At 35.6% G+C, this 21800-nt stretch overlaps 1 protein-coding gene across 1 annotated transcript; it reads right to left on the reverse strand.

Annotated features, from left to right (window-relative positions):
* Positions 1 to 203: 203 nt before the first annotated feature.
* LOC108673450 (ADP-ribosylation factor 6) lies at positions 204 to 20242 on the reverse strand. The gene is made up of 4 exons (XM_018161291.2): positions 19891 to 20242; positions 9066 to 9298; positions 7533 to 7731; positions 204 to 7076 (listed from the first exon to the last, which is right to left on the reverse strand). The coding sequence occupies exons 2-4, from the start codon at positions 9249 to 9251 to the stop codon at positions 6934 to 6936; spliced, it is 528 nt and encodes a 175-aa protein (XP_018016780.1). The 5' UTR covers positions 9252 to 9298; positions 19891 to 20242; the 3' UTR covers positions 204 to 6933.
* Between the last annotated feature and the right edge of the window lie 1558 nt (positions 20243 to 21800).

Genomic DNA, 21800 nt, shown 5'->3' on the forward strand with positions numbered 1-21800 from the left:
CCCGGTTCATTTCGAAAAAAAAAACATTCTGGGCGCAGAGGTTGTTAGAATCTCATTAGTGCTGCGAGCAATAATGCAAGGCTTATCTCATCGCGTTCATCCACGTGCAGCTGATGACCCACGGAGCTCGTGCTACCTTCCACGGTATATCACCAGGGTCTTTCCCTCAAAGCAGGCTAAAAACTCACAATAAAAGGCAGATGGAAGATGAATGACGTATATTTACAGCATCAGTTATATACTCTTGCACGATAATTTACACAAGAACCACAAACTGAAGAAACATCCAAAGGCAGACATCACAGTTCTATGGAATATAAACCAGTCGCCACAAACAACATTCAGAGCACAACGAGTCTTCGCAAGAACAGCAAATAAGTAAAAATAAACGAATAAAATCTGTCGTTAAATAACTAAATTATGTGGTAATAGAATAAAGTTCAATATTACAAGCCAAGGTCAGGAATGGGTTATAAAATAATATTTGCTGATAAATTTTACAACAAGTCACAAGTAGAAGTTACCTCTAAACGAGTAAGTCCTACTACGTAGAAAGAAACGGTAATCACAGAAGCCGTAACGGAAAAATGGCCTGAATTCTATGATGTTAGTCAGAAATTAATTTCAAACTTATATAGTACGCTTAGCTTTTGCGTCCAATGATCCCAGAAGTGGAGTTGTTTAGAGTAAAAGATTGTAAAAAACTGAAAGATTTAAGGTGAAATACTGTGAAGGTTTCATACCACGTGACGCACAAGAGCTAAAAAAATAACATTTTAATGCCCAAACGATGGCTTTCTACTTGATTTACGTTCAAAATTATTATTAGTGAATTACTTCTGAACGATGTACGGAAAACGTGAACACAGAATCTGGGGTTGAATTTGCACAAATAAATTTTTAATGATCTTTCAGTGTGCCATTAGTAAACGGACCAAATTCCTGATACATTCTCGAAGTATTAGGTGTAGCAAATGACCTTCTTCGGAGCATATTGGTCTAGGGAACATTTTCTCGTGCTTCAGCCATGAAGCCGCATTTCGCATCGGCAACGGCCATTTATTCACCACCTATATATGACTTCAATCAATTTTTTACCACCGTCGTCGCCACCAATTCCACGATTCCAAAATTATTCGTTACCTACGAGTGGCAAAAGGCCTCAAATAGCCAGCCTGCCGGAGCTTGGTGAGAGAGATGCAACGTTGTTATTAAAGAAAGATGGAGGGATAACAGCGCCAGTAATAGAACACTAGCTTGCATGAACGAAACGCTGACTGCCAGAAAGAAGACAGGGAAGAGTAGGGCCTGGTATCCTTCCTACATAATAACATGAACCGCGACTGAGACACGCATGTAGACATCGCGAGCTCTAAGGTGGGGCGCTCACAAGCAAGGTCGCTGGGAACGAGGAAACCTAAAAGGCTTTTTCTGGCGATCAGAGACGCGCGTCAGAAGGCTTCTTAGCGGGGCGATAATTAGATAACTTTCATGATAAATCGCGAGATCATAAAAAAGCCCGAAAGGCCGGAGAGTAGGTTTCGAGTAGAGGCATCTAGATCAGCCTGCGAGAAGAGAATGTGTTCACTCGAGCGAGAAATTTAAGCAAGATAGCAAATGTAGATTTCAGATCAGAGTCCTAAATTTGTAGGCCAGTCCTAAGACAGTTAAATGAAAAGATGTTTGAATAATTAACATAGGACTTCACTAAAGCACACCATACAGATAGCAAGTGAAACTTTGAATACTCGAGAGTGTAAGCCTAACAATAAAAAGCAGTATTGCAAACTTACACAGAACCCTCAACTTCTGGTTTCTAGAATATACAATAATAATAAGATACAAATTTATTGAATTTCAAACGTTTCTGAAAACGCAAGAATTTCTGAATGCGTTTAAAATTTGAAAGCATCCCAATCCGAAAATTTTCTTCCATAGCTCGCATAAGACCCTGGAGCCATTTTCCAATCCAAAGCTAGTAAAGAGGTATGAACATTTCTAAAATATTTCATTCGACTTCAGGATTAAATACAAAATTGCACGTGGCTATTGTAGTGCAACCAGAGCATTCCATATCGCACGATGTATACGATTTCCTTCCCTCTCTTGAGCGTCTGACAAAGTGTACGTAAGCAAGTTTAAACAGGACTCGTTCATTCTTAGCATCGAAAAACGTACGGTACAGAACGACTGTTCCACGATTGTTTGCAATTCAAGGGTATAAATTCAATTGACTTACTTTCGAAGAACATCAATACCCGACTATTGTTTCCCACATTGTTTTAAAATATTCGCCTACACAAAAAAAAAACTTAGGGTCCATAGGCAGTTTGCATGCTGTTTTCCAACCTAAATTTTAGCAACATTACCCTCAACGTAAACTTCGAGCACATTAGGAGTAACAACGAAGCCAATAATGAATATGCTGATTATTCAAGATGGAGGAGAGTAGTCACAAAATAACAACGGATTCCTACGAAATATTTAGGCAACACTAGGTGCAAATCTGACGAGCAATTAATTCACATGAGTCACTTATTCTAAAGCAAGACACAATGGACGTCGCAAAACTCGCAGACTTTGGGGCAGTTTAAACACTGCCTTCATCAATCAAAGACACGTAACAGCGTTTGTGTCACAAACGATCTCATCTCTTACCGAAGCACGTAGGTCGAGAAACATGCCGTACACGTTAATAAACACAATGTATTAGTGAAGAAACATGCGCTCATGTAAAAAAAAAATCTTTCTAACCGACACTAAGAAAACCGAGTATTTACGTATTCCTATGCAATTTCGCGCAATGTTCAAATTTAAGACCCAGGATATCTGATTGAATCAAAAGCGGCGTTTCTTTGATCAATGTAAAGTTATCTAGCCTGATCACTTGCCCGATGAAAAAGCAATTACATATACAGCTGGCTACTCACTCAATGCTTGCAGGAGCCAGCCTCATCAAGGCCCTCGTACACACACAACCATCATACAGGTATTACTTCTAAGGACATCACGAGTTTGAGTCACGCGGTTAGGCAACCTCTGCATCGAGCGTTTCAAATGACGGCATAATTTAACAGCGATTAATTTCAAATAGCAACTACTTCGTTTACGATACTGCATGTTAATGCTAAGATATTATGGACTGATGTAAGAAATCTTAGAAACGATCTATACGTAATACAGTTATTATTATGAACGCTGTCAAGAGTTAATTGTGACCGTAGTTGGTGACAGCTTTGGACAAGTGTTTTCCTTTGTGACATTGCAGGACAAAAATTGGGAGATAAATTGTTTTTTTGGAATTTCAGTCACCTGAAGAAACCCGATTCTTTGGTCATACTCGCCAGGGCTTGGAGAACAGACAAAGGACCGACTTACGTTTAACTAAAAGATGTGAAAGTCTTCGCAACCAAGCACGAAAGATGTATCAATAACAGAAATGCGTGCATATTCGTAACATGGCTGTCAAAATTTATGAGGGAAAAGCCAATCATAAACCCGCACAATCTGGCGAAAATTTAACTTTTCAGGTTCATTTATTCAGTCGTATTATAAAAAGGAAACCGTGAAAAACAACAGAAACCGTGTAAAAAGTAGACACTGTTATATAAAGAAACGAACAACTTCCACGACCGGTAGGGGAGGAGTGAGTATGTGACGCATTTTCGAGCACAATATTTACAGGAGTAGAAAGTTACGAATGTATTCAGGTCCGCAACAACCAGCTGAAGCAGATAGACATTACACCACATCTAATCAATCCAAACGAACGTCCCTCCCAAATACATCGCAGCAGGAAATGTGTCATTGAGAAGTTTTCGAAGTGCAGTAAACTTAGATATTATCATTAATGCTGGTAATATTTACGGGTCTATAGAAAGATGAATGACGGTGTCTAGCTGAAAGTGTTATTCATCATGAGTGGTCTGTACCATTTAATAGGCCAAATATCTCGTGTTGAGATAGAGTCGTGAGTGGACAAAATAATTTAGTATGGAACTAAAGGTTAGGCATGAGAAGTTGAAGGTGGTCACAACTCACAAGTTATAGAGAATTGTCTTAGCGAGGAGAGCATGCGATACGTTACACCGAATTTGCCAAGGCGGCGCACGCATTAATGGGTTTTATGTTCTCGGAGCACCGTACAAAAAAGGCAAGAAGCATTAGTTTTCAGAAGCATTAACTCTAATGTAAATAAATTAATTCATTCTCAAAAACTCATTATCAGAGAGCACACTCAAAGTTTCTAATACCGAATGATTGAAGGGTAGGTAATTTCATCATTGTGCTCAGTATGAAGGCGATCTAGCAACGCTGGCCATTATTTAGACGAATCTTAAGAGTCCAATCTTAAGTGAACAGTGAATTCAAGTTAACAAATAAGTACCACCCAAATCCCGCGCACTACAAAGCAGCTCACGGATTGGTTCTGCTACATTCACGAGGACAACATTTCGTGGAAAAAATCTAGGGGTTTGGAGCAGCGCTTGGTGTCTCGACTGACATCGAATGCATTTATTATGGCCCGAGCATGAGCTATTCTATTACATTGTCAAAAAAATGTTCATGTAGAAATGAAATAACAATTAATTTTGTTTGGTCCTTCTAGGGCAGTATGGGCAATTTTACATGGAATACTCAGTAGTGCAACAATGAGTTTAGCACAGCGATCAGAGAACATATTTTACTGTTAATAAAAAATGACAGTGAACAACTTCAATATTTATAGATCATACGCAACATTGTGAAGAGAATTCAAGTCTGAATAACAACAAATTAATGAGTCGGAGGTAGGTCAAGAAGAAAAAAAAATGGTCACTGCCTGAAGAAGATTGTAGTCAATCCAGAAAAATTTTCACAATAATAATAGCAATAATAATATTTTTTAGCATCGCTTTTAACTCTCCAGACACGTCGAGAGAGCGATGGTAATGTAAAAAGTACGTACCTAGTGAAAAATTTCATTGCAGTTACTCTCGATCACAAACAATGCAATAGCGTGACAATTTCATAATTTAAAAAAGAAATGTTTGTAAAAACGAACGTAGAAGTACTTGAAGTCAGTGTGCACACGTGATGCAACAGAGATAGATTAAAATCATGAAAATATTGGCGTCCTCAAATGGACGGAGAGTCATTAGTGTATTAAATAATTTTGAAGCAACGAAAATTACCTATTTTTTCCTTAGGAATATAAGATACGTTGGCAGTCAACATGAAAATTAAGGTAACGGTTCTAATCACCATTTATGAAGAAAGTAATCAAGATTATAAGCATTTCTTTGTATGTACAAGACTAATGATACTACCGCTCGCATAGTGAACTTTACAAAAATTCGTTTACCTGAGGCGTCACAATAACTGAGCCTAGAATGGAGCAACGCATTCTGACCAACCCTGAAGTGGGAGATGGATGCAAGACATCCAACCATAGGCTGGCTGTAACGGTAACGTAATCAAGAAAGAATTCGGAAATTCTGATGTAGTAATTCTATGGTAGTTCTTGTCTGTGAGGGGAGCATTTGAAGATGACCTTACCTTATTGCAAAATAAATAATGAACATGGGAGTAGAAATAGAAGAGTATCAGATTTTTTCTTTTACCCACGTGAATAATAGAGACAAATTGAATTGAGTTTGCCAAGAGGCCAAAATTAGCTGCAAGCCCCAAATGAATAGAAACAAGTACCGGTAAAACTAACAAAATCGTGAGCACACTAATTAAATAAAATCATTAAGTCTAGCAAGAAAAATAATTTATGAAAAGAAACAGAAGATAGAAAATTTGAAATTAGAGCATACAAAAGCATCACTAATCGTGCAAAAGTGAAAGAGTTACAAAAAAAAAATCTATGTAAAGAAGACAGCAACATAAGTTCCAACACCAACATTCAAATTATACAATACAGAAATTTAACGATCAATAGTTGCAATTTTCAGAAAGGTTACAACAAGTAACAAAATTAGGAGTTTCTCAGTAAATGTGCTCAAAATTCATTGGTTCGTGAAACAAAGACAGGCTCCACGTCATTTGCCATTCAACTTGAAAACAAACTCAGAAGTTTCAACGTTGAGGATTCCATATCTACAAGCAGGCAACTCAGCCGCATACTTTCACAGATGCAGCAGTTAATTGAACTTGATTCATGAGCTGAATGCCGACTCTTCAAATTTAGGTAATACAAACCCAAAATTACAAACCCACATCAAAATACCGAGGATTGGGGCAAGACGTGTCCTCTTATTTGTGACACTCAATGGCATAGCAATAATAGCAAGCAAGAATAAATGTGTGAATTCAATGAATTCACAAAATCTCAATCATTTGCTGTTAAGGAGGAAATGAGATATACACATCACTGAAAAGTCAATAGTAATACCATAATTTGTCAGTGTTAAACAATCGATGTGACAACAGCTTAGTTTGCAGAAGATCGTGTCTAGCAATATTTCGCATTCGTAAAGCTTATTAATATTGCTACATACGGGACCAAACTACCAAGTCACACACCATTCCCTTTCTTGCATGACGGGCATAACAAACTTAAATTTATGCACTAGGAAAATCCTAAATCCTCAACATGGAAGTTAGGATTTGCACACTTCCTATAATGGACGTCGCTCTGAGGTTTGTTGATACTTTGGATTTGATACTTTGCACATCAGCATCACTTGCGGAGCTCTGTGCCACATCATGGGGCATGCTATTCTGAAGTCTGTATTCTATAAATGGTTATGTTGCATCGCATCCTCACTTTGTTAACACCTGGGCACAAAAATCAGGATTAATTTTCTGTCAGTGGATATTTTGCATTGCATCTTCACTTTGTGAACACACGTGCACAACTATCACTATTAGTTTTCTATGAGTGAATGTTTTGCATAGCATCATCACTGGCAGATGACAGGAGGTCTCATGGTATGACAGGAAGTCTCATGGTTTGTTGTTGGCAGTGAGCCACGTGAGGCCCTCATAGAGGCCATCGCCTGTGGTGGCGCAGCAGGGCTGCACGTACCAGTTACGGTCCCGCACGCGAGTCAGTCCAAGCTTCTCTTGTATCTCGTGCGGCTTCATTGCTGTAAAATCAACAATGAATTAGGACATAGAAAATGAACATAACATTACTAGATGCAACAAAAGTTGCATAGCAATGCCATCATAAACTTTGTGTTTATATAGGTGAAAATTCAAATAAAATTTGAAACATAAAATTGTGCTATCAAGAAAATATATGGGCAAGGTTGTAATCAACACCATTTGAATAGATAGGATAGGGTCATCAATAATTTAAAACCATGATGACAGAAATTAAATTACATAGATTACAAGAATAGGTATAGATGAAATCACACAATAGAAACATTAATAGATAGAATGACGAGCATACACCATGCACCAGAATAACATCCATCATCCTTCAATCGAAAAATAATGTTCTTTTGATCCATTTTAAATCAAATTATTGTACATCATAGCACAATTAAAAATATCTTCAAAATCATAGCTTGCCATCCTATTTAGCAAGAACTGACCATCAGGAAGATCCTGTTTGTTAGCATACACCAAGATGATAGCATCCCTCATCTCTCTGTCATTGATGATGCGGTGCATCTCCTGCCTCGCTTCATCCAGACGGTCACGATCGGCGCAGTCCACCACAAATATGAGCCCCTGTGTGCCTGTGTAGTAGTGACGCCACAACGGCCTGATCTTGTCTTGACCACCAACATCCTGTGATCATTGCACTATTCAACACGTTGACCCGAAGGGGTACATATGCATACCAAAAAATGTATTTCTCCAGGAAGTAGTGGTACATAATTCAGGTTGCCTAAAATCGGCCAAATCAGAGAACAAAAAAAAGCAAAAAAGGCTGATAACTCGATACATACTAGTTTATTTGTAGGTTCCACTATAAAAATTCCATTTATTTCTTTTTGCAGTATTCAAAATTTAATAAGGAAGTACCCCTATCATAAATTTTAGCCAGCCAACACAATTGAGAAAAACAATCACGGAATTTGTCCAGAAAAAATGACCGTCTGGCAACCAGGGTTGGCAATGATTAAATCAAAATGATTAAATCATGTGATTAAATCACTTGATTTTTTATAAAAAAATGATTTTTTTTATTTTTTCGATTTTTTTGATTTTTTCATATATTTAAATAAATTGAGTGGCAGTCTTTAATTCATATTGAGGTATTGTTATTCATGGTTNTATATATGTGTCCTAGTATTACCTGTCTCTTATACACATCTAGATGTGTATAAGAGACAGATCCATTATGATCCATATACTGTTATTGTTAGTAGGCTAATTGCAACATAAAAAATAACACTTCAAAAAGACAAAAAAGTTGAAAAAATAAAAAAAAATCATGAAAAAAATCAAAAAAATCATCGATTTTTTATTTTTTTGTTTTTTTTTTAAATAAAAAAAATCGCCAACCCTGCTGGCAACCCTGTTTAAAAACAGTATAAAAATAAAATAATAGTACAAGATGAAGCAATCGGAGTCAACGTGTTAACACGCAAGAACTTAAAAACTACAAGAACTTCAGAACTGTAAGAACTTTAGAACTGCAAGAACTTTAGTACTGCAAGAACTTGAAAACTGCAATAACTTTAGAACTTTAAGATCTTTAAAACTGCAAGAACTTTAAAATTGCAAGAACTTTAAAACTGCAAGAACTTTAAAACTGCAAGAACTTTAGAACTGTAAGATCTTTAAAACTGCAAGAAGTTTAGACTTTTTTAAGTTAGTGCAGGAAAGACAGCAGAAGTACAGGAGAGCATTTGGATGCTGGGCTTATGGCAAAATAATTGCTGCAAATAATCAAGGATTTCTAAATGATTTGTAGCTATTAAGTTAAACCTGAATGATCAATCAGGAAACAAAACAGTGGTAGAATTAAAATTATGAAAAGCATATGTTATTGATATTAAATTTAATCCAGACTGCTTCAAATGTTCAATTTCACACAAATGATTCAGCACACTAAGGAGTAGAAAAAATTATTCACATCAATCATGCTCAGTGATAAAATAGTCTAATATACTTACCCACACATTGAATTTGACATTTTTGTATGCAACCGTTTCAACATTGAAGCCAACAGTTGGGATTGTTGTAACAGAATGCCCCAGCTTCAGCTTGTAGAGAATAGTTGTCTTGCCAGCAGCATCAAGGCCCAACATAAGAATACGGATTTCCTTATTACCAAAAATTTTACTGAGGAACTTGCCCATGGTGACCTGCAAGTCCGCTTATAAAAGCTTGGCCACAGCAGCGTCTCCTGAAACACAATTTTTTATAAATATTCGACTGATTATTCAATTCAGCAAACACCATCATAATTGTCTAGAATAAAATAAAAACTTTCAAAATGTAATTGATGACAGACAGAGAAGATATCATTGAAAACCTACTTGAAATCACTTGAATAATAATGTAATTAGTATTGAATAATAAGTGAACATGTAAATGTTATCAACTGCTCCAGAGTGCCATGTGGCAGCAATGTACCAGCAGGTTGTAACAAGAGAGTTAGCTTAGTTTAGCTTCCAGATTGTTACTGTCTCACATCACAGCAAGGTGATATTTTCACAATCCAAGGTGTATATAATACTAAAAATGCAGAACAACATTGCTACATTGATGCTGTGCTGTGCTGATGTCAGTAATGGTCATTTAATGTTATCCTCACAATTATTCTCAAGAATATAAGATTGAAAATAGATCTACTTTCACAAAAAAATCAATGGACCATGTCAGAGCATGGTTGGTAATTTTTTTGTATTTTTTACTTATTGCCTTTAATAATGGCGAAGGTGGTGTTTATCACTTTGGGACTTTTGGGTAAACAATTATTGACAAGTCTATTTATTAGCTTTGTAATTTATGTATGGAGCAAGGTAGCCAGCTAAATATTGACCATTTAACTGGCTTCAATATAAACAACAATTCAGGAATGCTGATCTTCTAAACATTGAAGAGTCACATAACAGATAGGTAGCTGATAGCACAGTGCACAACACTATCAAGAGATCTACTAGTTTTATGTCCTATAAATCTACCAGACTCTACCTCTACCCCCTAAACACACCAACTAGTAGTGACTGAGTGACTGACTGCACTGTTCCCATTTGATTCAGACCAATAAAACAACAATAAACATAAACTGAACGACAGCCAAACAAACCTCAAATCACTTGAAACAGGACTTATGTTATGAGAAAAGCTAACACTGTTTGAAATTAACATGTACACAATTCAAACATTTTATTTCCATTCACTGCATTTAATTATTTTATATAGGTACTATAAGTGCGCTGATAGGGTTATTAAAGGTTCTACAGTTAATGAAAGGAGTCATAAATAATTTCATCATTCTAATTAATGGAAAATAGTTTTGAGTGTGAAATCTTTAGTAAATAATATATGTCTAGACATAACTGTCATCAGAAATTCCCAACATAATGGTATTGGAACATTGTCTTTACAGGCTATTGTGCAATGCTGATACCGTAAAATGGGGTTACTTTGACCGGCGGGGTAACTTTGACCACTTTTCGTTTTTTTAACAAAAACCCCTAAAACTCAAAAAAGATTCGACATAGAAAAATTTTGTCAATGGCCATCAAAGGCCTAATACTGAGGCTACTGTAACACAATAGAAAGATTTAAAAAGTTTGCACATCTAATAGGTTAAAAAATTAAAAATGTGACCCACAAAAAAGAGCTATTATTTGAAGCTTGTTAGAGTACCCCCTCCAATTTTTTTATTTTTTGGTAAAATAACTCCAGGTTTTGATGCAATGAAGTAGAACTCTTCTAGTTACATTTGCAAAAGACAAATTTTAGAAAAGTGTCATAGTTTGCAAATGGGGGGCGCCGCCCCCCAATGGGGTAACTTTGACCACCTAATGGCAGCCGTGACGGGGTAACATTGACCGGCTTGGAAATTAAGTTAAAATTACCATAGGTACCGTAAAATGGGGTAACTTAGACCACAAAACTATGAGAGGCAGGAGCCAGCAATTTATGGTGAGTAAAGCTAGAGTATAGACCTGTATTTTGCATGTTTCAATTTAAGTTTAACTTATCTAGTAAAAAAATGGCATTGTTTCGAAATAAAAAAGCGGTCAAAGTTATCCCATTTTACGGTACATCATCATGTGTCATGTGATGTGCGATGTGTCTCTTGAAGCTCTTCATATTATATTAATGTTTGTTGATATAATTAACCTTCAAATTGCAAAAAATGGGTACTGATAATTTTTAAAAAATTGCAGTGCCTGTAGTATTTTTGTAGGGTAAATGCACCATATTCTGACACTGTGGGTAATTCCAACACCTCTCAACTTTTTCCTTTATATCAAGCTTTGTCTTACTTCCACGCATGCATAGATGGTTGAAATAGTGACCTCATACTATTGTGTGCAATATTTCCGCATAACACTAGTTCTGGTGGGAAAATGTCAAGGGTAAGATCCGAAGAGCAAAACTCCACGTCAGCCAGTGAGAACATCAAAACACGTGTGAAAGTTGATAGTTGACCTTGCTCAACTAAATAGTGATAAACTGTTTGTGTAGAAAGAATATCATGGTTTGAGACTTTTATATAAGTCTGCGAATATATAAGGAATCCTTCAAGTATACAGGTATTTGCTGATTTTAAGTGGTAAATAAATTAATAGATGATTAATTTAAGAGATGGTTTTAGACACATAAAAACTAATTCCGACACATTGTATCGGAATTAGTTTTTGTCATAGGCCTATTCCAAGCTGTGTCGTATTCCGACACAGCTCACACAGGGTGTCGGAATTACAAATTAGCTATGATTTTAAAGAGCTGTCGGAATTAGTCTCACAATATGCCAAATTTAGTCACACACAGTATCAGAATTCAGCAATTTTGTAGATTTGAATTCTAAAGGCTTTTAAATGAATATGGCAACAGTTAGTGATGTTTAATCATTGCTGGCGCATAGTGTGGTGTTTTGAGAGTTACATAAAGCAATCAGAACTAGAGTTGCGCGTACAGTGCTCTATAGCCATTCATTTGTTGCTAGGGTAAACTCACCATATTCTGACATCGTGGGTAATTGCAACACTTCTCAACTTTTTCTTTTATATTAAGCTTTGTCTGTGTTCTACGCATGTGTAGATGGTTGAAATGGTGGCATCATACTATTCTATTGCGCGCCAGATTCCCGCAAAACACTTGGTCAGGCAGGAAAATGTCAAGATCCTCAGAGCAAAAGTCCAAGTCAACTAGTGAGAACATCGAAACCATAGTGACAAAGGAGAACATCTTTTTATTTCAGGGTGAACAAAGGTTTCCTGAACAAGAATGAAGCCTTTGCTATTTTACAAAAATGTTAGGACCCTAATTTTTAATGGCAATTGTGCAACAACATTAAATAAAATAGATAATCTTATCACTTCCAACATTTTGTTTGACCAAGAACGATTCTGATTGCTGACGTTCAGAGGGCTGACGCACGTCAACAAATCTTCATCGAATGCGGCTTGAGAGAGTTTTAACACCTAGATACTCACCCGACCAGAGCAGGATGTGCACTGAAACTAAATTGCTTACACACCATCAGCAGAGCTGCAGCTAGCCCTGTGGACAAGACATGCTGCGCACGTACACGTTTGCTCGCTCTAGCTTCGATGGCTTTAGAATCAGTTTAATTCCAAATGATTCTGAACAAGATTTATGACCTGCTTCTCTAAACGACAGAAAAATAACACCATTTCTTGCTCCAAGAACCAATGGAAAAAATGATCTGATAGAAAATTTCTTACCTTTTATGATGAGCTAAGAATTTTGGTGTTTTTCATAACTGTTAACAATTTTACCAAAACTTCAACATTTTTAGGTAAAAATTGTTTGCCACTTGGGGCCTGAGCAAGCTTAATTTTGAATATCTTGCAGTGTGGAGCTTCTGCATGGCTGCAGTGCATAGAGACGCAAATAGCTTTCAAAAATGTCATTTCATAATTTTATTCACGGATTAATTTGAACATTATATACATTGATTCAGCATAGAAACATACCTACTCCAAGTATAGCTTAGGTATTCATTTGAGCATTATCTATAATATTCTCTATCCAAAAATATGCTGTCGAGCAAATTTGTTTTTCAGCATATTACTGTATATGATGATGGTTATGGGTAAACAGATTCATTACACTGTCATCATAATTATCATATATTTACCATCATTTTTTACGCACAATTCTATCATTTCTTACTTCACAAACGCTATATTTTTATCGAATTCGCTCATCTTCCATTGTTCACACATTCTGCAGTGCTTCTAATTAACATAGGTATAAGCGACTGGATGCAACAATCGGTTCGCAAGAACCAACATAGCCCTGACAGCAGCAATTTCGAATTTTCGATTGACGTTAATTTCTAAATTAAAATGTATTTAGCCAGTATTTCTTGAACAAAAAATTTTTTGGCCAGGTTTGTGGATGTAGGCAGGTAACCTCAAGTAATAAGCAACTTTTGAGACATACTAGGCATTCCTACCTGCTACCATCACTGCCTGACAACTATTCTAAAACGGGGTAAAAAAGGACTGGACATGGGGTAAGACGGGATCACTAAATGATCCTGTTTTACCCACAAGTGGTCCTATCTTACCCCATAAACGGTCCTGTCTTACCCCACAAATGGTCCTCTTTTACCCCATAGTTTATCAAAAATAGCTTTTAAATGAATTTATTATTGTGCATAAGTATACATGGAGTATTTTGGTCAAAATTTTCATCATTTGCTTAAAATAACAATTCTAACTTGTTAGCTTTTTTAATTAGATAAATTTACAATGCTATTGGGAATTGCATCATGGGGATGGAGAAAATAGGGATGTCTCTTCGCATTAGTGAGCTGCAGAACAATGTGCAAGAGTGGTTGGGGGAAAAATCATTGTGTGAAACATAAAAAATAATTATTATCACAATTTTGTGAGAGGGCATGGGCTATGTTTGAAGAAGTGCACCACAAATGCAGTTAGCAAGAAAACACATGACCTCCAACTCTTAAGTTATTATCCATTGGTTTTATTACCAATTTGATAAATTTTCAAACAATGACACTAATGGAATATACATGTAGCATTTGGCAGTGCTCTACAATGAATCAAAGCCAACCTACTGTTTCTATGCTTAACAAAGTTTTCTCGTGCCAAAAACTCCAATGTGACTGATATTAGAGTTGACTTCCTGCAACACAAAACAGTAACAAGTGGTTCTTTAATCAAATAATGTGTTTCTAGATGGATAATATTGAATATCAGATTTATATTTTTACTAAAAACCTTGTAACATAAGAGTTACCTGTTGGTCCTTTCTTACCCCAGCCTGGTCCCATCTTACCCCAATGGGGTAAGATGGGACCAGCTCACTTTTTTTGATCTGTACAGAAAACTGTGTTGTATGCAAAAAGTCTGAGTTGTAGCTTTGAAGCCCATTGCATAACCACACCTTGTGATAAGTTTAGGATTTTTTAGTTATTCATGGTATAGATGCTACATGCCTGTTAGTGATTTCGGTCCTGTCTTACCCCATCTGACTATATCACACTTACGTGATAGACTGATAGTACAGTAAATTTTGAAATCTTCTCCAGTCATGAGACTTGAATTCATACTCGTAGGTGATCTTGAATTTGTGCATTGCGTTATGCAATTTGTAAAATTATAAATTCTAAATGGGTACAGTACCAACTTTTTAAAAATTCTGAAAGTGTAACGTCTATTGAATTCTAATATGGATCATTAATTTTAGCATCCTCTTTCTAAAGATCAAATATTGCATTTCTTTTAATTTAAAAACTTTTTTTTTCATCAAAAACAATTTATTTTTTCTTACAGCTCCTATGATGATTGACGATCTCACTCATATATATAGCTAAAAATTTTAAATTGAACAATTTTGTCATTTCAAAGACTCTATTGATTACAGAACTTTAGTTTTTGCAAGTGTACCTATTCAAGAACAGTTTCTGAAATAGTAGGGACATTTCCATTATCTTTCTGAAATAGAAGCTTCACTTCCATTCTTATATATAAACAGTATTAATAAAATACCTATCAAATCCATTCATTGTCATTCAATTTGGGATGTATGAATGACAATTTTACTTTAATTCCTATGATGCTCATTATTACAGGTTGAAGCTGTAGAATTAAATTGAATTGAAAAAGTGATTTAAAATAAATTCTATTATTTAATACACTATATGGTACCATCAAACGAGTAAAAAGGGACGGTTTTGAACGTTTTTTGTTAATAACTTTTTACCATGAAACATTTCAGAAACAAGTTTAGGCTCATTTCATAGCTCTTTGCGAGGGCTATCGAATGGCATCTTAAAAAAAATTCCATATGCTATTTGTAAGGCGCTAGACGCAATATAAAAGGCTCCTGACTTAATCTTGAAATAAAACAAATAAAAAAAACTTTTTAAAACCACGTTTTCTTAACGGACAAAAAAGAAAAACATTTACTCTTACATAAAATTCAAGTCATGTAAAATGTCATGTAATGTTATGTAAGAGTAAAGGTTTTTCTTTTTTGTCCGTTAAGAAAACATGGTTCTTAAAGGTTTTTTTTATTTGTTTTATTTCACTATTTTTAGTTTTGTAAAAACCAGAAAAACATGGTTTTTCTGGTTTGTGGCACAATACAAATCAATTTCTAGGGTTGGCAAGTGTGGATGTTCAAGAAAAACTCAATTCCAAACCATTAATTTTTAGTTTTTTTTTTTTACTTTTTCTTTAATTTTTTTCAGAAAATTTTTTTTTTAATTATTATTTCTGATGATTAAATCTTGAATTGTTTGGCAGCATAAACATGCATGCCAAATTTCAACTTACTAGGATGTTTAGAAGTACCGGTACTCTAAATTGAGGTTTGAATTTTTGATGACAGAGGGACACGAAATGAAGTCAAGAAAAACGTGGTAAATAGGGTAAAAAGGGACACTAGAAACAAAACTCAATTTCAAACATTTGAAGCATGCAGAGTGTACTCATCTATTGCTAACAGTACTCTGAAGTCCTCCTCTTTCATTGTAGATGATGTAGATGTAAAATAAATGACATTTTCTGTGATTTTGTTTTTCCTTTATTAATATGATAGTCCCATATTCATTAATTACTGTATTATTAATGTGATATTACTGTATCCATGGACATGCCATTGAGCATTGACAACGACCTTGTCCACTGCAAGCTTCATATCAGCAGCCATGTAGTGTTTCTTCTGTATCTGTAAGCTTACAGGATGGTTTGTAATCTCGCACAATTTTAATCAAGTCGAATGATTTCACTATAACAAAAAAGATTGTGAAAAACATACCTGAAACAGAAAATAATGTTTTAGTTACAACCATCATATGTTTTGAAGAAAAAATCATAGTTTAGGTCAATTACTTTTCATTCTATGATGCCCAGTGCACAATTCTACATATACCATTCTATGTACAATTTTGTGATGACAGATGATGCACTAATTTTTTGATAAGTGAATTTTTTTTGCCAAGCAAGGTAAATGTAATCAAAATTCTTTGTTGTTAATCAATTTTTTTTTTGTTAACTGGAGCCTTTGCTAACCAAGGTTCTACTGTAAACGCATTTTTAAGGGTGTCACAAATTACCCCGGGGGGGGGTGTCTTTTTTTACCCCGTCGCGCGGAAAAGGCTGCCATTTTTTTGAATGAGGTGGGCAAATTCTGTCAATTACATTTTCAAGCCGACACCTGGGTGCAACTTTTTATGTAAGTAAAATTTTTCAATATGGCAAATATTTTTTTTGCTCCAGACCTTAGCAGAGGCACTTTTCCAAAATCGCACATTTCACACTTTTTCAGCAATTTTTTAGAGATAGTAATTGTTTGATTTCTTGACTAGCTTTGTACATAATAGGTAGTGAAAATGTTGAAGTTTATGCCATTATTTTTAGTTTTGCAATATTTTGATTAGTTTAGCTGCTACAACATTTCTACGAAATGTGGGACGCGCTTCACTATTTACCCCACCCGTCCCTTTTTACCCCATTTGATGGTACATGCTGTAGAATTAAATTCTATTAGAAAAATATTGAATTGAAAGTCTATACCGTAAAATGGGGTAACTTAGACTGGCGGGGTAACTTAGACCACTTTTCGTTTTTTTTACAAAAACCCCCACAACTCAAAAACTATTTGACATCGAAAAATTTTGTCAATGGGCATTAAAGGCCTAATACTGAGGCTACATAATACAATAGAAAGATTTAAAAAGTTTGCATATCTAATAGGTTAAAAAATTAAAAATGTGACTCACGAAAAAAAGCTATTATTTAAAGCCTGTCAGAGTACCCCTTCCAATTTTTTCATTTTTTGGTTAAATAACTCCAGGTTTTGATGCATTGCAGTAGAACTCTTCTAGTTACATATGCAAATGACAAATTTTAGGAAAGTGTCATAGTTTGCAAATGGGGGGCGCCGCCCCCAAATGGGGTAACTTAGACCACCTAATGTCAGCCCTGACGGGGTAACATAGACCAACTTGGAAGTTAATATAAAATTACCATATATAACATATTTTATGTTTGACAGCCTATTTATGTTTTTTCTTTATGTTTCAGACTCTACAGAGTCTTATATATGAGTTATTTGGAGTTATTTTACAAAAAAAAATAATTGATTTTACCACCCGGTCTAAGTTACCCCAAGAGCTGGGGTAACAAAGACCATCACTTTTTTTAAAATTACATAAAGACTATGAGAGGCAGGAGCCAGCAATTTATGAAGCTAGAGTATAGACCTGTATTTTGCACGTTTCAATTCAAGTTTAATTTAGCTAGTAAGAAAATGGCATCATTTATAAGAAAAAAAGTGGTCTAAGTTACCCCATTTTATGGTATACATTTTTTAAATTAAAAATGAATTTTTATTAAATTAAATTGAATTATTAATGCACCTCATGGTACATGCTCTATGTTCTATATAATGAAATAGTTTCCCCTTTCAAACAATGAACATTTTCTAAAATACACGAAACGTTTGAAAACTTGCGATGGCAGACAAAATCATTCAGAATTTGAAGTGAAGTTATCAAGATAAATTCAACATAATAGGGCAAAAAAATGAAAAAAATTCAAATCTGGAATGTATCCATGGGTTTTTATCATTTAAAACAACTTTCCATCATTTAAATCTCAGTATGGGATGAGGATCAAATCTATTTATTGTGAAATCAATCTAGACAGAACCAAAACAAGTGTGTGACACCGCCTTGTCATATGTAATAGTAGAAGAATGATGTGAATGTATGCCTTGAAAAAGTTGCAGTTTATCTTGTAATTTTGTATGGTATCGAAAACTTTATTGGTATTGTCCAATTGTGAGAATTTTTAGCAAAGGTGGATATGATTTTTTTTTATTTTAGAACATATTCATTGCAAAAATTTGTCAACTACAGATAAACGACTAGTGAACTTGATTGAGGGAGGCATTGCCAACGCGGTACTGGATTTTAAACCACGCACAATTTCGGTAGCGCGGCAGTTTCTGATGAGCTCAGTATCAATTTTTGTTGCAGTGGAAGGTGTAACGTGACATGGTAGGGTTTCGATATATTTTCTTCAACATGAGAATATTTTACCTATACAGAATTCACACTGCATACATTTTGTCAAGGGATAAGAGACAAAACTTAAAATACTCGATATGCATTTAATTATCCATCAATAATCTATGATTTTCCTTGATATGGAAATATTTTGAAAATAAAAATCTAGAAATTTATTTAGAAGAAATTTTTTGCACATTTCTTATGGGAACCTTTTTTTTTGTCTTCCGTAGTCCGTCCGGACGTGAGGCAATATTCCATCCAGACATGAGGCAAGTGGTGAAGAACCAAGTCCTCAGAAATTGGGCATACAAAGTAAACAAATATTAGTGTTAAATGACAGATTTTGCTTGTTCTATATATGGTACTATAAGTGCACTAATAGGGTTATTAAAGGTTCTACAGTTAATGAAAAGAGTCATTAATAATTTCATCATTCTAAATAATTAAAAATAGTTTTGAGTGCAAAATCTTTTGTAAATACTAAATAATATATGTCTAGACATAACTGTTATCAGAATTCAAAAATTCCCAACATAATGGTATGGCAACATTGACTTTACACTTTACAGACTTTTACGCAATGCTGATACATTGTCATGTCACTCAGTCATGTGTCATGTGATGTGGCAGATGTGCGATGCATAGGCTAGGGGCAAACCAGAGATTTTTTAGTCAGTTTATTTTTAATTTCCTCTAGATTTAAACAATTTCTTAAGTATGATAATGCTGGTATCCATGATACTTTACTGGTCTACTTATAGGACTCAAAAATGAACTTGAGGCTTGAGGGAGGGAGAGTCTAAAAAACTCTCTGCTTTGCCAGTGTCACTATGGACTATGGATATGTTAGTAGGCTAGTACACATATTCATTAGGACCTAATGATGATGTTTAGCTCCTGACAATTTTCCAGATTTTACCTTTGTTTGCAAGTTTTTTCAGTCTCATCCTTGATTTAAACAGCAATAGGTTCTTCAATTTGCAGTGAGCACAAAATTGCGGGTGCAAATTGATAAAATGACAATAAAAATTCCTATGCACCTGGCACTAGCAGGCTGGCACATCTTCCTGTTCCTGAGTCCTGACCATGATTAACATTCATGATTCAACTGATTCAACCCCAAGCCAAAGGTTGTAAAACATACTAGGCTAGGTAATGGATTTTCTGTTTGTGTGATTTTAGTCACGGTTCAAACATTTTCACTTTCTGCAGGCATTTTTTTTTCAAGGCTAGGCACTTACCTGGCTTTCCAATAAAATGACATGCAGGTGAAGGGACGCAATCTTTGCAGATTTATCGCACAATTGTTGCACATAAAATTTTAAAAAATGTGAACAGTCAACTGAATCGAGGAACAAGTCTCATAAGTGTAAACAATACGACTATACTATCACACTCAGCACCAGCAGTTCACCAAAGAGTTTCTCCAGTCGTCCGCAGACTCATGAAAGAGAATTTTAAGCAATTTTGTGCATTCGAAATGTCCATTTTTTTATTTATGAGAGACAAAATTCATAAGACCATTTGTTGAGGATCGCAATCATTATACTTAATTCTGTCAACGGGTCAACTGGAATAACGGTACTAGACCGGCATCAGATGAAAGTCGTCAAGCGCATAAATTTCACGTTCCAACCAAAATTTGATATATGGTGATTAACCAACAAAAATATTCTACAGCAAATAATTTGTAACATAATTTGTAACCATTGTGGTTTCCGGATAAAAGATAAAGGTTAATGAATATTTTCATCGCTATTTTTACCTACATCAGATTCCAGCATCCATGTTCCGAGTTTGTGTGAGACATGGTCTAAAACTCATTTATAATTGAGAACATCACCATGCCATCCCATTTCATGGGTGAACAGACCCCAAATATTCTAAATCTAGTGTTTACTAGTGAAGAATCAATGTTAGATGAGCTTCGCCACAAGGGTTGGGCAAAAGCCACCACCAATAATTATTTTTCATTATTAAGTGCTATGCAGAAAAGACGCTCTGGAAGCGTGAACGTTTGAACTTTGCGAAATGCGACTATGTTAGACTCTGTGTTGCATTTAACGCTGCGAATATTTCGGACTGTATTAAGGACATGAATATGGCTGATTCATGGTCATATCTCAAAGACACAGTTATGTATGCAGCTGATGCCTGTGTACCTAAGATTACGCTTGGAGGAGTCAAAAAGTCCCAGTGGATGAACAATACAGCTTTAGCTCAGCTCAAGACCAAGAAGGAAGCCTTCAAGTTTTATTCACGAATTCGCAGTGATGTTGATTTAATACCTGTATACAAAAGCTCAATATCAAGCTAAAAAAGTCTTTCGCTCCGCAGTGTAAAACTTTAAAAAACAATATTGCCAAAAATGCAAAAACGAACCCGAAAGCTTTCTTTTTGTATGCTAGTTCAAAGTGTGAGACAAACGACGGACGGTATTATTGATTTGAAAGTAAAACAACGAAAGATATCCTCTGATGAGGGCAACGCTAACGTTCATAATTGACGGCTTCCACTCTAGATTGCTCAAAGAATTAGCTGCCATAATGGCTGGCCCATTGACAGTATTCTTTTGAAAAACCATGAACGAAAGAACTTCGCCGACCGATTGGAAAGATGCTCGAGTAACACCATTGTTCAAAAAAGCTTATATAAGGAGCCCGGTTGCTAACTTTCGCCCTGTCAGTCTGACAAACGTTGCTTGTAAGGTAATGGAATATGTTGTGAGGGATAGGATTATCGATCACTTGACTGTTCACCATCTCCTATCATACTCTCAACATGGCTTTATTGCCGGTAGATCCTGCACCACTAACCTCTTGTCAACATTGAACAATTGGACTCGCCTGCTGGACAAAATGGAGCCGGTTGATGCAGTATACCTCGATTTTGCCAGAGCATTTGACAGTGCTCCGCACGAGCGCTGGTTGCGTAAAGTGAATTCTTTTTAAATAGAGTGAAACTTACTTCAATGGATCAGAGATTTTCTAGTAGGTAGACGACAACGTGCAAGTATTAACGCAACCGTGTCAGACAAGGCATCAGTGCGCCGTGGAGTGCCGCAAGGAAACGATCTTGGGCCTGTTTTGTTAGTTGCTTCTATAAACGATCTGCCNGTTATGTTATGTTATGTTATGTTATGTTATGTTAT

Source organism: Hyalella azteca, unplaced genomic scaffold, assembly GCF_000764305.2.
Source record: "Hyalella azteca isolate HAZT.00-mixed unplaced genomic scaffold, Hazt_2.0.2 contig15593, whole genome shotgun sequence".
NCBI lineage: Eukaryota > Metazoa > Arthropoda > Malacostraca > Amphipoda > Hyalellidae > Hyalella > Hyalella azteca.